Source organism: Protopterus annectens, chromosome 3.part1 (assembly GCF_019279795.1).
Source record: "Protopterus annectens isolate FY-2018-M chromosome 3.part1, PAN1.0, whole genome shotgun sequence".
Taxonomy (NCBI): Eukaryota; Metazoa; Chordata; order Ceratodontiformes; family Protopteridae; genus Protopterus; species Protopterus annectens.
In genome coordinates this window covers 575,196,272-575,214,258 of record NC_056732.1, presented here as the reverse complement: position 1 = coordinate 575,214,258, position 17,987 = coordinate 575,196,272, and the positions used below count along the sequence as shown (strand labels likewise).

General features: G+C 40.2%; 1 protein-coding gene across 1 annotated transcript in view; it reads left to right on the top strand.

Annotated features, from left to right (window-relative positions):
* TBC1D5 (TBC1 domain family member 5) overlaps nt 1-17,987 on the top strand; it is a 1,986,766-nt gene that overhangs the window by 1,666,315 nt on the left and 302,464 nt on the right. Inside the window, exon 16 of the mRNA XM_044066237.1 lies at nt 95-194. Within this exon, the coding sequence (XP_043922172.1) occupies nt 95-194 (100 nt within the window). The remainder of the gene's footprint in view (nt 1-94; nt 195-17,987) is intronic.

Here is a 17,987-nt window from a genome sequence, read left to right as displayed (position 1 = left end):
TAAAGTTGCTTCTTTATTGTTCATTGTTCGGTCAACTGAAAAAAGTTGTAGAGAATGCAGATTTACTGGTTTGTACACTCTGATTTATTTTTAGGAAGAGGATATGGAGGCTCAAATATCTCTTCTGCAAGGGCAGATCAATGACCTAGAAGCTATGTGCAAGTACTGTGCAAAGATGATGAACATACATATAGGTAAGAAGGATGCTTCACTACTTATTGTCATTCTGCAGAGGTACAGTTAGCAGAAATGCTCACTTGTCATCGTCTTTGTAGTTGACCGTAAAATGTGCTGATGTTCTTCACTGGTGGGGTCACTCAGGGAGAGCAGTCAAATACTGATATTGTGAAACCAACAGCATTTGTACCTAACTACTTGTATGTTTTCTATATGGCTTTTTCATTGAAGATGTAAATTCATAACTCAGAACTGATGTGGACATGGCTTGGTTCACTATGATCAGTATTAACACAAATGTTTGGAGAACAGCTTTGGTTTGGGCCCACAATTACCTAGCAATGATGTCCTTCATGGAATACAGGAGACTAAGTGATTCCAGAGTGATTACAGGTGTAGATACTGAACTACTTTATGACAACACATTTGTGTATGCATCTGTATGGACTGGATTTCTAAGTGATCACAGATTATGATACATTTTTTATACCTTGGATTTTTTTTTCTTTTAAGAGCTGGTTTAGCATTGATTTTACTGCAGATCATTTGTTGTTATAATTTTATTTAACTTTAATCATTCAGTGCCCTTTGAAAATGTGATTAATTTAGAAGTGTTTTTGAGATTCTTTAAATCGTAACTGAAGTTTTGTACTATTTCTCAACAATTGTAACTTGTATATTAAGAGCTATGCATCATTTAACCTTTGCTTTCAGGAATATTCCTGTATGTTTTCTTTATAAGGCATTTCTGCAAGCCACTCTTATACATGCAGTTAGTGCCTTTTATTGATGCTAGAAGTGGTATATGCAACAATGGTTGTCTACTGGTTACAGTATACTTGTAAACACACTAAAGCCACAGTACTGGCTGCAGACATATGTGTTGAATGTTATTTTAACAAACCCAAACAGTTGCTCTACTGCACCAGTAAACATGTGCAGACATGCAGATTGCTGCCCTGTGTAGTTTTTTTTTCTCTGTTCAATTTTCAGAAGCAGAAATCCAGTGTTGGTAATAACTGCAGTTTTCAGCTGCTGTATTAAAGTTTCTTTTAATTTTAGTGGATTGCCCATATGGAAACTGTCTGCATGTGCAGTATATACTGTTTGCTATAATTAATTGCCTCTCAGAGAGCCATACAGTGTTGTATGCAATTGAAATACTGAGCTCTGTGTAGTACTGTTTTCAGCATTGGCCTAGTACCCCTCACTGCTGTCACGCTGCCAGCCCAGCTGTCTGGAATTTTGTAAAAAAATTCTGTCATTTGTGAATATTGATATGATTTATACAGAACTGTATGTTATGTACTGAGCTTCAAAAGTGTAATCACAGCATACTCTGCTGAAACATAGAAGATTAACTTGCAAAACGTAAGAATAGATGAGGTTAAGTTACTTTATAGCTGGGCCATAAACAAAAGCTGTTATCTCTCAGTTTCGGTGCAGAAGCAGACGCAATGTCTAGAGCTAGACGTTTTTCTATTGTCTTGAAAGAAAAGTAAGTACTAGGTTTAAAATATAAAGTGTTTTATTGTTTTACAACTTTCAAGATCTGGCAAACATCTGAGAAATATGTATTTTTAACACAGAGATGTGAAATTCTGTTAAATTTCTGTTTAGCCTGGGAACTGAAGTCAGATGACAGAGTGATGTTATCCAAGCTGGCCCAGCAGTAATGTTTGGTGTTAATTTGGGAACTCTCTCAGAGAGAGACTGTGCATTTTGTATTTTGTCTTGGACCTAGCAAGAACATCCACTCATCATCATCATCTGCACTTGCCTGTCTGTAAGTAAGTTCTTAGGGCACAGTATATCTCTTAGATGTAGATTAGAATATAGCAAAGATAAGTTTAGATATTTTCTGTATTTATTTGAGACTGTCCAGCAATGTTGTTTTAAAATACTTCCTGTGATTTTGAACTCTGAAGTCACTGTGTTGAGTTACTGAGTATTAGCCTGTTCTTTTATTTATTATTAAATATATTTAAACCTAACTTTGTGGCTGATGTTTATGAGACATATTTAAGCTCTTAGCATACTTGCATATCTATTTGGTGACTCTGTACAGGCCACTCCAATAGCCTTGCTTGGTCAGACTACCATTTGGATTAATAGTAATGTTACACAGTAGGATTGGACACCCTTTGTAAGGGCCGTATAGTACCTGATAAGTAGGGGTTCTGGTGGCAGTGATAACTACCTTACAGTCTGGACAGAAGGGGACATAGCTAGTTAACTTGTGTCAGCCTTCCCCAGGTGTGTGTGTGTGTGTATTTGTGTGTGTGGTCAGCTACTTGAGCAGGGTCACAAAGCAATGGTTGGACAGAGAGAGTGTTGGAGGACTTGGCTTGGAACCCTGGCTAAGGACTCAACTTTGTAACTGTGCTAGTGGGAAGTCTTATTGGGGATCTGGAGAAAGAGGCAGAAACCAGCCCCAGACTGACTGTGGTCTATGTGTGCTCTTAAGGCAAATTGCACTTTACTATGTGTGTACTTGTCATCCTACCAGTATGTAGGTCCCCTAGCTGTTGCTAGGGGTGAGGATTGAGGCTCCTTGATTACTGGCCCAGTGCTGGGGCGTCACAACTGCAAACAGTAGTTTCTTGCCCTTAACTTCTGCACAGTTTTGCAGTGTTGCCCAGACCAGAAGAATTCATATTTTACTAGTCTGTTCTGGACCACATGTCTTCATCTAAATGACCCCTTAAGAAGGTAAAGCACAGGAAATGTATACAAGCCACAAGTATGAATAATAAGTATAGTATCTTTATGGGCTGAAAAACTTTGTATGTACCTTTTGCTTTTAAAGAGAATGCTGATGTCTTTCCTGTCATTTTAGATCCCCAGTATTTTGTGTTTCTACACGCTGTCATGTAATGCTTGTCAGTGTCTTTGTGCTCCACAAATCAAGATTTATAAAAAACAAAAATGCTGAAAATCTCTGCCTTTATGGTGATGCTTAATTGCACAAAAACAAAGTTATCAGTATGTCATAGTTTATATTACCATAGCAGAAAAAAATTTGGATATCATTGTAATGGAATATTTTATCTGAACAATTTCAAGACTCAAGAAGGTATCAGACCCAATCCCAATCTTTTACTAATTTTAGTTTTCTGTAAAAGTAAGAAACATTTATATCTGTGTAAGATTTTATTAATAGCAATTTAAGGAACTGTCGAAATTAGAAAGAAAAACAAGTATTTACCAATGCGGAATGTTTACCTAACACTATCAATATTTTGTTAGTATGAAATGGCAGAAAATGCTGTATTGGTTATTTGATTTGCAGTAGTTCCTTAATATTGTGGTCGATTTGAAAAATACAAACATGTAGAGTTGTGCAAGGTACAATAGTAATTATATTTTGTATTCTATGACTAAACAGAGATATAGTGGAGTAGTTAAAAGCAAATAGGAACTAGGGCGCAAATCCTTCACCTTGGGTTTAATAGCTGAGGCATGGGGTGCCCTGTATTGTGCACTGTGTGTAATGACAATAAAGAAAATAATACAACACATTGGGTGAAAAAGAACTGAAGAAGTCAGGCAAAGCACTGGATTTTTAGTTATATTGGCATGCATAGCCGACCTTAGGCATAGGCCAACCAGGTGACCGCCTAGGACGCTGCTCTAGCAGGGGTGCTTTTCCAGTATTTATTTGATGTAGGTAGACCAGGATGGGGTGCCAGGTGGTGTTGGAGGGGGTGCCATGGAGCCCTTTTGCCTAGGGCACCAGTTGACCTAAGGCCGGTCCTGTTGGCATGCCATATTGAACTTTGAGCAACTGAAAAAAATTGTTGACAATTGGATTCATGTGCTGTAGTTAGCATAGTACTGTACCTGCATGTCTGAAAAATGGTAGCACATTAAACTCAGCCAAAGAAAACTCTAAAAGAGTTGTGGCACTTTGGATTCAAAGGTATGATGGGCCAGCTGAAGAAAAATGATGAGCAATTAATAAAACTAATAAGCTTAATGTCTAAGCTTTTAAAATATGTTTTAAGTGCATCAGTTTAAAAAAGTTAACTTTATTCTCTTATGATGACAGGAGATTCACTGTGAAAAATAGTTGCCATGAAATGCAAAAAAAAAAATAAAAAAAAAAAAAATCTGAAGATTAATTTATTTTTCCTCTTGATTGGTTACTATAAAGATTTCATCAACTGCTGCAACATACTGTCAAGGTAATTTAATGTTAAAGAATCAGATTATTGAAGTGCCAGTCAAAAATAGCAATACTGTGTTTCACTTTAGAAATGTGTGAAATGATTTGTTGCCAAGCAACAGTCAAGACATGCATTTCATGGAAATTATGAGAAAACCTATTAGACATAAAAGCATAGCTGATATGTCTTATAATTTTTTAACTAAATAATTAGCAGTCTGCACTCACATTTGCATGTTAAAATGAATTTCATTACTAAATTAAGGAGGTAATACAGAATACTTTGTTAATGATACCAATATCAGAAACTCGAGGGGAATGGGTTAACCAAATAGGCACATTGTTCATCAAATTGTTTTATATATCATATTTCAGCAAAACAGGTTAATTAGACTCAAAGACGATTATTCTAAAAATGCAAGTTTATAATTCTTAATGGGTATGATGTGTCATCCATAATCCATAGTGAAGCAGGAGGTACTTTCAAGTAAACATGGCAGAATGAGAAAATAGCATATGAACATCCTGTTGGCCTTTCTGAATCCCTGTGAAAGATAGTAGTCTGTGAGCCTCGAGCAAATAATATTGTTATATCAATGTTCTATATTATCAGATCTAAAAGAGTGATGCACAGTTAATGATACACCGGGAAAAAAATGAACAAAGATGCTGTAGTAAATGCATAACTTTGTGAACTCTTATTTTGAACCGCACCTGCCTCTCTTCTTGTAGCCTTACAACTATTTTTAGAATGTCGCAGAGCATCAGTTTTACATTTCTACCTAACTTTGTTAAGTATGCTGGCAACACAATATTTTCTTAGAAAACAAATTCAGTAGTACATATCGCAAGTACTGATATATAATAGACATTTGCTTGTAAAAATATTAATGTATTCTGGTCATCAGAGATGATAAAGCCACACGTATAAAATAGCACATGTAAGTTTCACTTGTGTCCATTTTGGCAACCATGCAAAGAACCCTTGAAAGATTTATTTTCAGCTAAAGCAGAGTACAAAGATATCCAAAGTTTAAAGCATGTGAAGATTGTATTAGCTAAAAGTTGTAAGCAGAAGTATACAATATATGGAATATTCGATGAGCAACTGTGCACAAAATATGTAAACAAGCTTAGAGATGTTCAGAATCCCTCTGAAGTCAACAATAATCCTTAGATTACCACAAAGAGTCAGAACTCTTGACATACTATAGTGCTTAGCATTGCCTTTTTGTATTTTTAAATGAATTATAAGCAGTCCATTTATCTGACTTGTTAATACCAGTGCTGCTGTATTTTACTTGTTCTGTCAGTAAACTTATGCTCTGGATCTCTTTACTGATCAGTTCTGTGTATGCATGGCATATTTATATAAAGACAAGTTGTGGCTGTCAAGAATGGTTATGCAATAATACTAAATAATTTCTTTGATATTTGAGAAACTAGTGGATAGGGAGAGAAATCCACAATATAAACATATAGGGTATGATTCCAAAAGACTTGCTCTTAGGTGTAAGTGACCAGTTACACTGAAAGCATGTCTTTTGGAATCTGGAACCCAGTGTAAGCCTGTTTAGAAAGGTTTACAGTAAAGTGAATCACGCTGAGAGCAAGTCTTTATGAATAAGGGCAAATTTATTCTGAGAAAAAAAGACCAACAATTTATACAAGTAAAGCCAGGTGCACGGCCGAAAAAAAAACAATTAATATATACCAACACACAAGCCAGCACTTCTCACACAATGGTAAATAGATTGAAATTGTGCTATTTATTAACTATCTGTTCACCATAGTGTGAGGCATGCTGACTCGTGTGTTAGTGCAGATTTATTCTGAGAACGGCTGTTTTTGGGAATATGGCCCATTGAGATGCCCACAAATGTCTTGCAAAAAAGAACCAGAGCTAGCTTTTCTTCCTGAATGCAAATACCTCTACAAAGTTCAGGGTGGTTGTGACTACTGCAGCACACAGATTCATATGTAAAATCAATGAACAGCAAGAGAGATCTGGAGAGTTAGTGATGAACATGATGAGATGATACTTTGCTTTCACCTGGAGCAATCCATTACTAAAGACAGAAATAAGTATTGTTTTGCACTTCTCTTATAAATCGTGACTGTATTTTAACAGTTTCTTACATTATTTGCTGTTTTTTTTTGCACTGTATGTAGAAAAACTGTACAGTCTTCTGCTGCTTTAAGTTGTTAATTGCACTGTATTGCATTGTATCTGATAGTTGTAGGACTGTGTGTAGGTAGCTTGTGTGATGTTCTTCGTGTTTCACTGTTGCAGTCATTACATTTGGGTAATCCTGCTGGCAGGTTGCCCTCAGTCGGCCTGAATTCCAAAGTCCTGGGTCTTGCGTCGGCTGCTGTTGCCCCTTCCCTGACATCAGGGGCATAAAAGATGCGGCCAATGCCATTTTCTTTAGTCTTTCTTGCCACGCAGTGCCCAAAGCAGAAGCAGTTCACAAGTGCTGGTCGGCCGACTCCTGAAATTTTCGTGTTCGAGTTTCAGATCCATAGTCTTCAATAAAGCTAAGTACCCCATTGGGGAAACTTTTTTCTTGCTCCAGACCGATGTCAGAAAAAGTTAATAATTGTATTTCTTGTGGAAAGCAAATACCTCATAAAGACTTTCATTCTTACTGTTTTCCTTGCCTAGGCCCTGATCACGATGTTGCTGGTTGTCAGTTTTGTGCTAGATTTAACCAACGCACTATTAAGCGTCGGTATGATTTTGCTTTAAACTATTTCGGACGCCGGTTTAATTATCCAGAAATGTCGTCGGATAACCATCCGACTACTGGAGTTTATAAAAAACGCAAAGAAAAGGAGAGAGATAGACAACCGAGGCCCAAAACCGATGACAAAGCTTCTCCTAAGCCAGTCGCCGGTTCGCCGATTCTCAGTGAGGCGCTTTCGCAGCCCCTGACGCCCGCTACTTTAGAGTCACAGGCCGCTACCGACTCCCACGTGGAGTCGGCCATGCCACTGGAAACTCAAGTTATTGGAGCCTCGGATACTATTCCTTCAGATGGGTCTGGAGCCGCTGAGCAGTCACCAGCTTCGGAGGGTGTATTCAGACTTAAACATCTTTACATTAAACCAACCTCAGCTTCAAAGGCAAAGACTAAAGCATCTTCTAAAGCAAAGAAACAAACTCAAGAGCCACGTGGCCTGGCCTCTATGCCCAAAAAACAGATGCTCAAAATGGCCGAAGACTTAATTACCTTGATCAGGGGTTCCCATCCCCCAAATGATGAGGCCTAGGCAAGAGACTGAATATGAATCTTCAGATCAGGTTTATATTTCTTCTGATTCCTCTTCTGGTCAGGAATATTCTCTTCCCCCCCATGAGGATTCTGATGCTGATGAATCTATACCTTCAGCTTCTCCTCCAGAGGACTATTCATTTGGGGAAACCTTGCATACCATGAGGGAGCATTTCCACTGGGAGAGCCAAGATTTTTCAGAATCTAAAAAGAGGCTCAGGGATTTCCTTTTACTACCTCAACACAGGTCACTAGCCATTCCACCTGTGTTAGATATTGTAGATAATGTGTTTTCGGAGTCTAGTCTTACCCCTGACTCCTTACCTCCAGCTCCTGTTAAGCCTGACAGATATTACAGGTTTCCTGATTCTCATAAATTCCTTTTTAAAAATCCTGCTGCAGACCCTGAAACTATTTCACAGGGTCCCAAAGGAGTTAAGGCTTCCGCTGAAAAAAAAACCCTACCCACTCTGACAGAGATTCTAGGGCACTGGATAGATGGGGAAAAAAGGTTTACACATCTTCTATCTTGGCTATAAGGGCCTTAAACTCTCAGTTTCATATGCTCAAATATCAGCAACATGTCATGGCATTGCTTAAACAGAAAATGTTATTAAACTCTGAATGTGCAGAAAACATGGAAATGCAGGATTTATTGCATGCAGCTGAACAAGTTGGAAAAGCATACTTTACAATGTGGTTTTGATTCTTTGGAGGCCTCCTGCAGGGCCACAGTTACGGGTTCTGTAATTAGGAGGCATGCTTGGTTAAAGGAACAAAATCTACCTGATCATGTCAAAGTTAAATTATTAGATGCACCTTTACATCATGATACTTTGTTTGATGTTGAGGCAAAGGAGGTGTTAAAGAAAATGGAGGACAAAGCTAAATCTATGCAAACTGGCAAAGATTTTTTACAAGTACAGCCACCTAGGTTTAGTAGACACTGGCCTACTAAGAATTGGTCCTTACCTGTATCAGACAGACCTCAAAGGGGCAGATCCCAGGTGCAAGGTTCCTACAGGTCACAGCAATGGGGTGCTTCTACCTCCAAAGCTGGAGAAGACAAATCACAACCATACAGGAAACAGTCCCAATGACTTCCCCCTGCCTGCACCAAGCACTTATCTCCTGGCAGCACCCTTAGGGGAAAAATTAGCTCTTTTTTCTCAAAATTGGCACATTATAACCCAGGACAAGTGAGGTCTAAATATTGTGTCACAAGGTTACAAGTTCCATTTCCATACCCTGCCAAAGGCAAATGGCTGGCCAGATCTGCCAAAAAATCAATGGGCAGAAGCACAAAAACAAGTCTCATCCCTCATGGACATGGGGCCATTCAACAAGTACCAGAGCAAGAGCAGGGACAAGGATTTTACTCAGGACTGTTCTTGGTACCCAGAAAGGACAAGACCTGGAGACCAATACTGGACCTATCTATTCTGAACACATTCCTGGATATACCAAAATTCAAGATGATGACTTTGCAGCAGCTTCTGCCCATGCTGGGCAAGAACGCTTGGCTGGTGACTCAAGACCTAAAAGAGGCATACCTCCACGTCCCAATCAGACAATCATGCAGAAGATACCTCGGATTCAAGGCTGGCTCACTGCATTACCAATTCTCTGCACTGCCCTTTGGCTTATCTACTGCGCCCAGGGTCTTTACAAAGTGCCTGGCACCAGTAATTGCATTCTGCAGACAAAGAGGAATACAAATATATCCTTACTTGGACGACTGCCTAATTCAAGCAGAGAACAAGGACATTTTTCTACAGCTTCTGGCGTTTGTGAAAAGACTTCTAACATGCCTAGGGTACACAGTCAATGAAAAGAAATCAAAACTAGTACCCTCTCAAGAGATAATATTCCTGGGTGCAAGCTTAAATACAACTGCCCAGATGGCTTATCTCACGCCAAAAAACAAAGGCAACTGACCACCTATTTCAAAATGTTGGCAATAATGGCCCAGTTATCTGCAAGAAAAATTCTGCAGGCTTTGGGCTTCATGGCATCCTGCATCCTACTAATTCCATATGCAAGACTGCATATGAGGAAACTTCAATGGTATTTAAAAAGCATTTGGACTCAACATTGCCACAACCTGGAAACAATGGTTACTCTCATTACCTGCCTACAACAGGAGTTTCGATGGTGGGCAAAGGCTTGTCACCAAAACAAGGGACAGCCATTCACATAACCCACAGCCAGGCAAACACTAACAATGGATGCATTAGATTATGCCTGGGGGGCCCACATGGCAGGAAGATGCATTCAGAGCACATGGTCCTCAACCCAGATACATCTACATATCAATCATAAAGAGATGCTAGCTGTTCAGAATGCCCTGACAGCCTTCAAGGACCTACTTCATCCGGGACAACTACTGATAGACAGACAACACCACAGTCATGTGGTATATAAACAAGCAGGGGGGCACACATTCTTATCCCCTTTGCAGACTAGTCATGACTTTGTGGGATACAGCATTAACTTACCAAGTACATCTGCAGGCACAATTCCTGCCAGGAAGGAAAAATACTCTGGCAGATGAATTAAGTAGAAACCTCATGGATCCCCACAAGTGGCAGCTGGATCCACAAGTCTTCAGCATGATAACAAGGAAATGGGGATGCCCGGACATAGATCTATTTTCCTCCCCTCACAACTACCAACTAAAAGGATTCTGCACAAGGACTTATCACAGACAAGCATGGAAAGTGGATGCCCTATCTTTCAGCTGGAAAAACCTGTCAGTATATGCCTTTCCCCCCAGTGCCTCTTCTCTCCAAGGTACTCCTAAAGGTCAGACACGAGAAGCCAAAAATGATACTGATTGCCCCAGACTGGCCCTGCCAGTACTGGTTTCCAGTCCTAAAGAACTTATCTCAATGCCCAGCTTGGACCTTACCTCAAATACCTTATCTGCTGTCCCAGCAAAACAATCCGATCCTGCACAGCCAACTCAGGACTTTAAAGCTGGCAGCATGGCGGATAATGTAGTTATACAAAACACACCCCTCAGTGAAGCTGGGATGGATGTCATGTTGGAGGCCAGAAGGCCTAGTACTAGAAAATCTTATGCTGGAAAATGGAAGAGCTTCTGTGCTTGGAACCAGGCACAAGGAACTGATACAGCTGTGCCAAATATTCCTCAGATTTTGCAATACTTAACGGAGATGCTGGACAAAGGCCTATCTTTTTCATCTATTAAAATTCATGCCTCTGCCATTTTGGCTCATTACAATACAGAGCCACCAATTTTTTTCAAATCCCTTATTAAAACAGTACCTCAGAGGAGCCAAAAATTTAAGGCCTCCAAGGAGATCACCAATGCCTGCATGGGACCTCAACTATGTCTTGGAAAAACTTACCCTGCCTCCTTTTGAGCTAGCTGCTACTGGTGATATAAAGTTTTTATCTTGGAAAACAGCTCTGCTCCTAGCAATAACTTCTGCAAGACGAGTTTCAGAGCTACAGGCACTCATGGCTGTGGAAACTTTTATCATTTTTTATCCAGACAGGGTCTCTCTGAGGACTAACCCAACATTTATTCCTAAGGTGGTGTCCAGTGTGGCTCTTAACCAAACTATTCATCTGCCAACTTTTTATCCAAATCCACAGAACAAGGGGGAGAGAATTCTGCATTCTATGGATGTATACAGACGGCTTAGATTCTACTTGGACAGAACCAAAGTTTTCAGAAAGACAGAGCAATTACTAGTGGCATATGCTGCAGGATCACAAGGAAAGGCTATCTCAAAGCAGACTATTTCAAAGTGGATAGGCCACTGCATTCGTTTATGCTACTTACACCATGGCAACCCAGTGCCTAAGGGCATTAGGCCACATTCAACCAGAGCTGCAGCCACTTCAGCAGCCTTTCTCAGGGGAGTACCAACCAAGGACATTTTAGAGGCTGCTACTAGGAGTTCAGTGCACACCTTTACAAAGCACTATCATCTGCCACTCTACTCTAAATCCAGGGTAGGCTTTGCCACTGCAGTTCTGCAGGGCCTCATAGCTGCTCCTAATGCTGTTTAGCTCCAGCCTCCCATCCATAGCTTTGGGACTCTACCCAGATGTAATGACTGCAATAGTGAAACAAGAAGAACATAGTACAGTTGTGTACACTTACCATAAATATAGATGTTCAAGTGTATTCACTGTTGCAGTCCAGGTTACCCACCCGCCAACCCCCTTTCTTTTGATGGAACCTATCTTTCCCTCTCTGATTTATACAACCTATGTGGTGTATTTGCTGGTAGATGAAGGTAAAGTTTATATTGGAGCATGTATTTATATATATATATATATATATATATATATATATATATATAGGCTACCCTTTTACACCTGACATTTGGGACAAGAAAAACTAAAGAAAAGGGCGTCGGCCGCATCTTTTATACCCCTGATGACCTGACGTCAGGGAAGGGGTGACAGCAGCCGACGCAGGACCCAGGACTTTGGAATTCAGGCCGACTGAGGGCAACCTGCCAGCAGGATTACCCAAATGTAATGACTGCAACAGTGAATACACTCGAACATCTACATTTATGGTAAGTGTACACAACTGTACTTTCCTGTTACAGTTGGGCTCTAAACCAGATATTCTACATTAAGAAGGTTTTTTCCTGCACCTTTGTGTCAGACGTGTGTTGTTCTAACTTGTCTGAGTTGGAGATTGTTGGCGGAAGGCCTATTGTGTACTTTCCTGAATGGTAGTTAGCTTAAAACTTTTCTGTTTGCTCATATTTAAGCCTCACATTTGAGTGGTGCTGCTGTTCTTGCAGTAGTGGTTAGCAGTGACCTGTATAGATGTAAAAGCATTGAAGCTCAGATTTTTTCATAAATGGCTGTAAGTGAAACCCTTCCAAGCTTTTCTGCTGCTCTAGGAGCAACTCAGTTGTGCACTGAGCAGCATTGCCTTATTGATCAACCTTAGCCTACACAAAGTATAGTTCCCTCTTGTAGTCTCGGTGCTACCAGCACAGCCCTGTCAAATTAACTTATTCCCTTCCCCAAGAAAGCATACAGTAAGAGCCTGCTGTCATGGACATCATCTTACAGAACACGAAACTGTACCATGAACTTCAAGAAAAACAACGAACCAGTGAAAATCACACTTTATTTTCTCTCTCTAGCGCCTCGGCTCACCAAAAAGCCTTCAAGGAGTTTCCCATCATCTCTCTGGCCACCCTGCTGGACATTGGCATCCTGAGGCAATGTAGCAATTCTCTAATGAATACTGACAACCACTTACTCCTGAAATAAACAAATACTTTATGTGAGAGATGTAGTTACACTATGAAATTGGTGGCAGGACTCTCACATAAGGACAAATCAAATGCCAAACAGGTCATCAGCACACATACATCACTTCCCACACTAAATAATGACACAACACATAAACCCACACATACAGAGATACTCACTAGTAACTGACCAAAAGATCAGAGGCCTCCCAAATAGAAACCACTTATACACACAGCAATGCAAAAAACAGCCATAACACATAATAACACACACACACACACACACACACACACACACACACACACACACACACACACACACACACACCAGTGTTTCATCAAATAAGCCAATGAGGCTTAACACCACAAAACTTAATGCATTGGTCATAGGAGACCATAGTGAGACACATGGATATTCCCCTCACCAGGCTGGATAAAGAATGGGTTATGGTTAGTTGAATGACTTAAGAATTACATCTCTTGACTATATGAAGAGGGACATGACTGAGCTGTCAGATTGTGTGTTACAGGCAGGTATAAGCCTAGCCTTAAGCAGCATTCGACCTTTTCCAAGGATGTTGCTACAATACAAACAAAAATGACTGACTTTAACAATTGGCTTAGCTTCTTTTGTCAGTCCAAGGGGATCCAGTATCTGTCCACCTGGGAAGACATGGTCAACAGGCCATGCTGCTTTGCCAGACATGGTCTGCACCTGTCACCTGTAGCTTTCATATACTGGCGAAGGCATTAGTCACCCCTGTTGTGAATTTTTTAGTCAGTGTCAAAGTAACCAACCTCCCAACATAACAAAATCCTCTCTCTAGCTAAACTCAAGGTGTTGCTGTTTAATGCTAGGAGTCTAAATAAGAAACTACACTGTCTGGAAGCAATCTTCACCTTCGAATATGCAGACTTCTATGCAGTCACTGAGACATGGTTCAAAGTTGCGAAAAGCACCCCATACTATGCCTTCCATACAGCACAAACTGTACATGAAAGAAGCAAAGGAAGAGGTGTATCCAACTTTTATGGACAAGTACACCTCAAGACTGGTCAAACAGTAAGACACTCTCGTGCTACTCCATGTCCAATTAACTATAGACAAAACACCTACCACATCATAGAGTGCTATAGGTCCCCCACCATGAACCAGGAAAGCATACTGCATACCTGGACTTACCAGATCACTTGCCATACAGCCCATCACCCTGTTCATGGGTGATTTTAACTATCCTTCCATGAACTGGGAAACGTACATGACCACACATATGTTGCCTCAGAGGTTCTTGGACATTGTCAAAGCAAATGCTTTGAAACAGCTAGTCAGCACACCCACAAGGGGCTCAAATATCCTGGACATGGTACTAACTAACATGGGGGGAGCACTGCACTCTCCACTGTGTGATGTCCACCCTGGTAAGATTGGACCATAAATCAGTCTCGTTCGATGTACTTATAAGACTAGATACCCCATCAGACATAAAATGCTTAAGAATTTCTCCAAATCAAATTATCTCCTAGTAAGTAATGGTGTAAGAGGTTTCAAACCCCCCTTGAGCACAGATAACATGGACTCCTATGCAGAGGAGTACACCAATGCCCTGTATAACCACTTAAGCAGTTGTACAGAACCAGCTGTACTTTATCGGATTAAAACCAGGTCTTGCCAAAAAACAAGCCACCCTGGTGGATTCCCCTAGTATAAACAGGCTGTACAATAAGAGAACGAAAGTAATGTCCAAGAACAAGAAGGAACTGGCTCAGCAGAGGAAGAAATCCCTCTCTAGCTTAAACAAACAAATTAAAGATCTTGTCAAGTCCTCCAAGGCTAATTACAAAGCAAAAATAGCCTCCCTAGCTAAGGATAGTCACAAGGCATTCTTTAATTATGTCCAAAATCTAAAAGGAAATACCCAGCTATGCACTGAACTGGTTGTGTGGATGGCACCGCCCATACTCAACTGGAGGTAATAGCCAAACTCCTAGCTGACAGATTTGGAGCAAACTTCACCCCCCCTTGTCTCCACTGTCCATCCCTAAAACATACAGGTCTGTGTTATATGTTTGAACGCTTAATTGTTCGAATCACTAATGATCGACCATTAGTGATTGAACAAATAAATGTATATAAAAAATTAATATTTACAAAAAAAAAGAAGAAAATGTAAAGGGTGTAAGCAGGGGACAAGCCCCTCACACCCCTGCTAGTTAAATATACCAACTCCGAGCTCGCTACTGTGCGGAAATGGAAAATTTCCCATTTCCTACACTGTAGTGTGATCTTGGAGTTGGTATATTTAAGTAGCGGGGGGTGGTGCAGGGGGCTTGCCCCCCTGCTTACACCCTTTAGTTTTTTTTTTTGTTTGTTTAGTTTATTTTTTTTTTAATTTTTTAAATTATTTGAACCTTTAAATGTTCGATCACTAAACGTCGATCTTTAGTGATTCCAACATTTAATCGTTCAAATATTTAACATAGACCCAAACATACCTGCCACCCTTCCTCAGCCTGTTATCTCAAAAGAGCAAGTCATCTCTGCACTCTCCAAGGCCAAAAACATGGCATCATTGGGACCAGACAACATCCCAAGTTGCCTCTTAAACAACTTAAAACATGACCCAACAGATCCACTTGGATCCATTTTTAACTACAGCTTGCGAACTGTTTGTGTTCTGGTGGAATGGAGGACAACAACAGTAATCCCTCTGAACAAAGCAGGACCATAAACTGACCCTGTGAATTATAGACCCAGAAGCTTGACTAGCCTCATCTGCAAGGACATGGAAAGAATCATTTTATAGACCTTATGAACAAGAACATAGGTAATCTCCAAACTCTGGACCCAACCCAGTTACGATTCATTAAGGGATCATGCCTGTTAAACCTGGTTGTTTTTTTTTGAGAAAGTCACCAAGGCCCTGGACAAGAACAACAGTACATACCTCCTACCTTGACCTAGTCAAGGCATTGAACACAATTCCCCACTCGGGTATTATAGATTAACTCTCTCAATTGGGAATCAATCTCTATGTCACTAGATGGATAGCCAATTTGCTCCCCGACAGGACACATGCTGTCAAAGTGGGTGACTTTACCTCTAGCAAAAGATCAGTTAACAGTGGTGTACCTCAGGGTTCTGTGCTGGGCCCTTTACTGTTGGGAATTAATTTCTCAAATGTTCAGGCAAATGTGGACAGCCTGTGGCTGACCAAGTTCACGGAAGATTACAAATTGGGAGCAATCATTGACTCCCCTAGTAATGTTACTGTACTGCAGAAAGGGTTTAAGCAGACAAATGATTGGTGCCAAAGCCATGTATTAAAGCTAAATGCAAAAAAATACATTTTATTCTCTTAGGGAAAGCTGACATCCCTACGAATTACATTATAAACAGCACCTCTCTAAGTGTAGATCCAGTAGTACATGATCTGGTACACAGGTTGATAGCAATCTGAACTTCAACCACCACATATCCACAGTGGTAAGGAAATTCTGTGTGGCACATTTCATAAGTAAAGACATCATGTTTAGATTTAAGAATGTTATAATTCCATTATACTTGCCCCTCATCAGACCAGTAATTTAGTACAGTACTCCCTTTTGCATGTACCTCACCAGACACCTGCAACAGCTGGAGAGATGACAGATGTTGCTCACCAAGAAGATGTAGAGTGCCCAAAACAAGCCCTACATGGAAAGACTGAAAGCCTTGTCGCTGTATTCTGTCTCCTACAGGCTGCTAAGGGGTGACCTATGCCTGACATACAAGGCAGTTTCTGACCCGGCCCTGATGGAAATGCTACACATTCATAAATCAAACTGCAAGAGGGTCACTCATTCCAGGGATCTTAACCTAGCCTCTGACATGAACAAATCATGCTGGAGAGAAATACATCTCCCAGAGACTACCATTTTTCTGGAACAAGCTTCCAATTCATGTCAAACAGAGCATCTCCATGCCCCTCTTCAAACCTAGATCAATGGATGGGTGACTGCAAATTCACTCCTGGGGTGGCAGGGGGCCCATGTCCCTCATGGACATAAGGAGTTGATATTAATTGCTGTCGACTCTTATCTATGAGAACTTCACTCACCTACAACTCAGGATAAATATGGCTAGGCTTGTAAGGGCCCTAAGGCAGGCCAGCCTAGTGACCTTCTATGAAATTATTTCACATAGACAGAGCCTTCTCAACCATAACTCCTTGAAGAGCATTACTAACCCGAAGACATCCTTTAAGGCAAGGTTTAATTTGTATGTTACTTTCCTGCAGCTTGCAGTCTCATAATTTGGTGGGCTGCATCACGTAAGTAGTTTTCAAACAAAAGTCATTACTAACTTTACAGATGCAGTTTACCTGTTTAGTAATTTAACTTGATTCTCCTGGCCACCTTTATGCCCATAAAAGGGCACCAAGAGTTCTGAACGTAAGCAGCCTTAGATTGTCATAACAGACTGAATGCTTAAAATGTCTGAGGACTGCAGCAACATTGTCATATTCGCAGACGTATCCGAGAACACACAGTCGCTATAGCCCAAAGGTCTGCTCCAAAAACAAATAGAGCAAATATGTAGAAACAAATTGGAAGCTGACCACCACAATAAATGGAAGAAATGTTTAATATAAACAGACAAGCGCTTTCACGTGTGCTTAGACACGCTTCTTCAGATCCTTACAACTAACTGTTTAAAATTCAAATGTATATATAGGCAATCCTAAAATAATCATTCAATTAGTTAATCTAATTATTCTAATTCCAAGCATGTGTTTAAAATCATTCAATTAAAAAAGACAGTGCACTTTCAATGATTTAGAATTAGTAGAACTTTCTTGGATTTTTAAACTCAAAGCACACTATGAACCAGGGCTAAATCAATATGTCAGCATTAGGGCTCCTTTGAAAGGACGCAGTGCCAAGTGATTCCTCAATAACATTTGATGTTGAATATTGAGTATATAGGTACATCATCTATGTTTTTCATTGCAGGAAATGTTCATATGTAGATTTTGGCAAGCATTTCACATATTGTTTTTATACATATCACAGATGCATACATAGTGTTCAGGTCCGACAGGCTCATTTGTCTCATATGTTTAGCTAAGA